This window comes from Etheostoma spectabile, chromosome 12, assembly GCF_008692095.1.
Source record: "Etheostoma spectabile isolate EspeVRDwgs_2016 chromosome 12, UIUC_Espe_1.0, whole genome shotgun sequence".
In the NCBI taxonomy this organism is placed as follows: Eukaryota; Metazoa; Chordata; class Actinopteri; order Perciformes; family Percidae; genus Etheostoma; species Etheostoma spectabile.
The window spans coordinates 3,229,780-3,235,889 of NC_045744.1; the positions used below are offsets into that span (position 1 = coordinate 3,229,780).

Sequence of the window (6,110 nt, forward strand, 5' to 3'; positions counted from 1 at the left end):
TCGTAAAACGAGATCTCGTCACACCCTTAGTCTACCCCAAGGCCTCCTCCCAGCTGGATCCCACTCTTGTTAATTGTTTCTTTAGTCATGAGTCTCCTGATCCTTGCTGATGGGAAGCATCCCATAAGCCTCTTCATTCAAGTGTACCAGAAGAGCCACTTGGTGTTAACCCTTGTGTTGTCTTCTCGTCAAAATTGAAAATTAACACTTTTCTTGATGCTGTCTATCAATGTTTTTAACTTTTTCTTACGTTTTTGTCCCTTTTTTCCACACTTTTGTCACTTTTTTTGATGTTTAACACTTGAGTTTTACAGTTATTTTTTGGAATGTATGGTCAATAAACCTCATTTATAGGAAATTATACCTAATGTTTGAGTTAAAAAAGCAGAAATTAGGAATTATTTAGACTAAAATTAAAAGGAATGGATGTTGATGATAATCACAGACTGGAATATGTCAACTTTTACTCCATACTATTTCAAAAACACTTTTTTCAAATGCTATAAAATTGAATAAGACGCCACAAAATTAATAAAAAAAAGTAGAGATTTGTACTTGCCAAAGAGCGTTGTGTGGAATCAATCATGTGATTTTGGGGAATTAAAAAGATATAGGAAAACGGGTCACTTTGACCCGAGGACAACATGAGGGTTAAAGTTCTTTGTTGGACCAGAGTTATTAATATAGTGCAAAAGCACCAACAGACCTTTACCTCTTCTACATAGTCTCATTATATTTAGTTGACCGGTAAAAACTGTCTGGCAGTTTTCCTACTTGGGACATTGGAATAGTGTGTCTTTGTCACAACAGTTCCAGTGTGAACAAAAGCATGAACATATAAAGCATGCACAAACTTTCTTTGACTCTCACTTTGTCAACTTGAAAACAGACGCAGAAAGACATGGAGTCCCTGTGCATGCAGATATATCTACATTCTAAGGTATTTCAGAATTAACAACACTGGCCGTGTTCATTGAAATCCATTGAGCATGTCTCACAATGCAACAACATGGCCGTGACGTGTCGTTAACGGTTTATTGACAACGTAGTTATATCAGATAGAGGCTTAAGCTGATATGAGTGGCTACACTGACAATGCGTGTTAACTGGTGTGATTGCTGGTACACCACCCTGTGGTCTCTGGGGGGGGGAGGTCTGTTGCCATTGTTCTTGTTTGGGGCTTTGAAAGACACAGCAGGTGTGGAAATAACGACGCCGATAACAAAATGTGCTCATGTTTCAGCTGTTGTTATTCATCACATGCGGTTACACCGCTCTTATTTCTGCCATTTCCTGAGACTAACCTGAGCGCCACTACTCTTCCTTCTTGAATTTGCCGTTGATGTAGGGGACATAATCCAAAATCACCCGCCAGTCGGTGAAGTGGACCAGAGCTACGCCTCCGACTGTGCCCCATACAGTCAGAGTTGGGACCCTGTTGAGTAGAGAGCAACATTTTACCAGTGTCTTTTTCCATTTAACGCGTATATACCCCTAGGACAAACACCAAGTAAAGCAGTAAGTGTTGGAGTAATGCATGCCCAAAATGAGAAACTCATATCTTGATAGTTTATCATTTTCATTTTTTTCATCAATACACTTGCAAGTCAAAGCTTCACAAATACAAAATGTGAAGAGCTGCTTGCATCAGTGAGCTTGTTAGACGAAGTCCAGGATTAGGGACATTCATTTGGCCTAATACCTGACTCTTGTAGACTAAATAATGAATGGACTAATTATCTTTCTGATTAATCCGTAACTAAAATAACAGCACCAGCCCTTCAGGTGAGATCAGGGAGTTAGCTAGATTCTCTAAATTATCATTTTAGATAAAACAGATGTTTCCTTTTGGGGACATCATTTGAAATTGGGAAAAATTAGAAGTTGGAGAAACGGTTAGAAACTGCAATATATCGCAGAATATTGCAATATTATTAAAAATCGCAATAATTTGTATCGTGGCATAAATATGAGAGGTCGTATCAGGAGGCGTCTGGGGATTCCCACCCCTATTATATATATATAATATATATATATATATATATATAATATAATATACACACACACACATATATTATATATACATACATATATATACACATATATATATACATACATATATACACACACACATATATATTACATATTTATACATACATATACACACAGACACATATACATATATAATATAATTATATTATATACACACACACCCACACACCACACACACACCACACACATATATATTTATATATATACACAAACACACACACACACATAATATATAATACACATACATACAACACACACACACACACACAACACCCACAACACACACACACATATTATATATATATATATAATGTGTGTGTGTGGTGTGTGTGTATGTATATATGTGAGTGTGTGTATATATTATATATATATATATAATATATATATATTACACACATACTACATACATACATACATACATACACACATATAAATTAATATATATACACACACACACACACACACACAACACCACCCACACATACTATCTAATATATATATATATATACACATACATGCATACATACATGTATAATCTATGGTCTCGTCTGTAGCAATACCTTGTCATATTGTTTAATATGTTTATTGTATTAACCAAATATACATACACATTTTTGAAAATGTGAAAAGGAACTTTGGTAACGAATATGAGTCAAACGTTAATCGGTTAGTAACAGTATAGACGATCTTTGGTAAAAGATAATCTTCACTTCAACCTTTTCAGACTGGGTAATATAAGATATATATGGAAATTACGTTTGCTCTGTGAACATAGGAAATACAGCAGCCATTGAGGGAAAAGTAACGCTGACATTTTTACATCATTAATGGTAATTGTAGACCTTTTTAGCCTTATCTTAGCTGCCAGCTAACGTTAGCTTTTAAGTCAGCACGTCCCCAAGCAATGACCTCGGCTAACGTTAAGCTAATGTTAAGCTAAGGACACATCGAGATTCTTTAACCAAAATTCTGACTTCTTTCCACTTTTTACCACTGATACAATATTTAAAAAATCTTACCATGATTTGGCAATGGATACATACTTCTGACCGATTAGTTTACTGATCATTTTGGCTGAAATATGTCCTCCTAACTCAGGACGCGCAACTTAAAAGCAAAGAACTTCCGATTTGAGATTTCTGACTACGCATAGTGCGCATGTGCGTGGACTATTTCCGGTAACTCAAAAAAATAAAAGTCGCAGTTCCTCCCTTTCTGGTGGAGAGAGGCAAATTATTTTTGGATTCCGTTTGAATTGAGCCGTGGATTACAAAGACGATTTAATTCAGTCAATTTAATTTCATTATTTCTCAGTTTGTCGCACGTCTGTCGCATGACCACTTGGTTCAGTGAACTACATCTCTCGTCTCACGCAAGTGACGTCACCGCTTGATGCTCAACTTGTTCGCTTGCAAACTTAGCTCTATTTGACAACACCTGTTGCTCTCGTGCCTGGTGTGTTTAATTCGGTGACGTTTTATTAGCAGAGAATCGTAAGAACGAGCAAGATCATTAGGTAGTGTGAGTAACGACACATCCGGTTCAGCGAGACGTCATCCATGCGACTTTGAAGGTTGTAGTCTTTCTACAATCTTTTTACTTTTATTTATTTTCTACATATACATGTACATAATATATACACACATATATATATACACACATATATATATATATATATTTAATTTTTTTCTCTGTATATGCACCGCTGGTTTTGACTTTTGAATGTATACATACTGGTTATGTAACCGTTCTTTAATAAAATAAAAATTACGTACTTATGCTTCAACAGTTTAACAAACTGAGACTTTAGTGATTTGTAAAATAATCTATTTAACTGACGAATATCATATGTGTAATCCATGGCTCAATTCAAACGGAATCAAATAATAATAATAATAATCTGTATTTCATATTATTTCCGAGTTTAGGTCCCATGCAGCTCATTTCTGCCCCTTGGAGGACAAATCAGTGCTGGCCACACTACGAAATCAAATACTGAATGGATCGGCCATTACCTGGTTACACTGCAGAAAGAAAAATAAATTTAGTTTTTTTTAATTTATGGGTAAAAATAAAAGACATTGGATAAACGTGGTAGTTATTAAAAATGGCACATTTATTGCTACATTACTGTTATATACACAACAGTTCTCTATATCTACTTTATATATAAAAAATAGGAAACTGGAGGCACTTTGAGGACATAGCCTACATAGATGTTGTCCCCAAACATGAGTGAAGACAGAGAGAGATTTGTAGCAGTTCATCTGTTGTGGAGGACAGAAAGGGTCTCTTAAAGAATATCAGGTGCATGTTTTGATCCTTGGATTCCGTCAACATATCTTTCAGGTAAAGAAATAAAAGTATAAGTCTTTAGTAGAGATTTTCATATCACAACACCACCACATTTTTCTGCAAAAAGGTTAGAGTAACTGACGGGAAAAGAACGTTCGGGGCTAGTCCGTGGGGCAAGATTTGTGATAAAATGACAGGTAGAAAACCAAATACTGTTACATGTCAGTATCAGCTTACAATGAGAACGCTGTACATATCATACAGCTGTACATACATCAATGCACATGCCAGTCAAAAGACAAAATTATACTTAGCAAAATCAGTACATAAATGATGAAAAATGTAAGCAGTTTTCAGCGTCAAAGTTGAAGACCAGGTTATGAGTCATCTTACATTTACTGACAGACACTGAAGCAATCCGTATCAATGAGTGTAATTCTTCATTTAGATGTTCTGAGACACTGTCAGATGTTACTGGAGTATATGTTTTTATACATCTGTATTATAAAAAAGGTACAACCTATAAATCCTCAAATGCAACATCATCCACCATGTAGCAGAGAAGTATTCAGGCACTGGTGAGTAACCATTATCAAAACTCCCAAAGTCAGGAAAATGACTAAGGCCACCCTTTTTAATTCATTTTATGCTTCAGATCATGACAAAACAGTGAATTATGTTGCAGATTGTGCAGACCGCCCCTACTGCCCCTTCCTCAAACTGGTCCACAAGCTCAAAGAGCTGGACATCAGGGAGAGACGAGGAGGGTGTGCTGAAGAAAAATATTGTTTCATTTAAGAAAAACTGTCGCAAACACCAGAACGATCGATCCAATTACAACTGGTCTGACAGGTTTGTGATGAAACATGCATTTTTTTTTTCCCAAAAAAAGAGAGCAATATCACAACATGTGATGTTACAGCCAGATAGGTTTGTCATTTCTAACATTTCTAAGCACCTGGCACAAAAGAAAACACCTCACTTTGTTCCTGGAATCTAAATTGAGAGTCGTCTTACATTTAAACAATGTAAACAAAAAGAAGAAAGAGCATTCCAAATGATACAAACAAAAGTCATACAACTATCTTACAAAGTAAAAAATGAACCAATACAAAAAAAAGCAATGATAAATCAATTCTACAAAAGGAAGATCCTTACAACAGGCTTTGCAATTGTTCAAAAGGGGAAAAAACAAAACACTAAATGCTCAAAACACAGCAACAACCAAAACGAGTCCATCAATGGCAAGTAAATTCTCTACAGGGTAGCGGGTACACTCATGATCCCGTTCAATACCCAATTATTTCTGCCTTCTCGCAAAATGGGATTTACCACAATACAAATTGCGTCAAGACTTAAGTTTAGTAAGTCCCTAATGCTGTGACAGAGTCTTTAGGTGTGATTTGACAGGGGCAGACTGATGGGACACTGGCGGACCACGTGGCTGTGTGACAGTCGTGACGGTGACGGAGCTGAGCAGTGAGGATGACATCTGTACACTCCCATCCAATCAGCGGAGACGGGCGTCTCCGCCTTTGAGTCAACATCGCCGTGGTTCCTGGATTTGTATCGAGTCTTTGCTCGGGTTTGTGTCGGTGGAGGGTCTCTCTCTGGCAGTCTCCGTTTCACTTGCATTGCAGTGACCTTAACAGATGTACGGGACTTAAGAGAGGCGAGATTCAGGGATCCGCAGTTAAGAACAAACAAAAAATGACCCACCCCATGTGAGTCAGTGACTGTGGCACCTTTTTAGTCAAAGTAAG

At 36.8% G+C, this 6,110-nt stretch overlaps 1 protein-coding gene across 2 annotated transcripts in view; it reads right to left on the bottom strand.

Annotated features, from left to right (window-relative positions):
- Window positions 1-3,220, bottom strand: part of LOC116698687 (cytochrome b-c1 complex subunit 10) — a 5,908-nt gene extending 2,688 nt beyond the window's left edge. Inside the window, exons 1-2 of one of the 2 annotated variants that reach the window (XM_032530753.1) lie at window positions 3,072-3,220; window positions 1,306-1,435 (exon numbers count right to left, since the gene is read on the bottom strand). In XM_032530753.1, coding sequence (XP_032386644.1) covers window positions 1,315-1,435; window positions 3,072-3,121 — 171 coding nt within the window. In that variant the 5' untranslated portion in view covers window positions 3,122-3,220 and the 3' untranslated portion in view covers window positions 1,306-1,314. Of the gene's footprint in view, window positions 1-1,304; window positions 1,436-3,071 lie in introns of both variants that reach the window. The other variant, XM_032530754.1, reaches the window with a different exon arrangement.
- Between the last annotated feature and the right edge of the window lie 2,890 nt (window positions 3,221-6,110).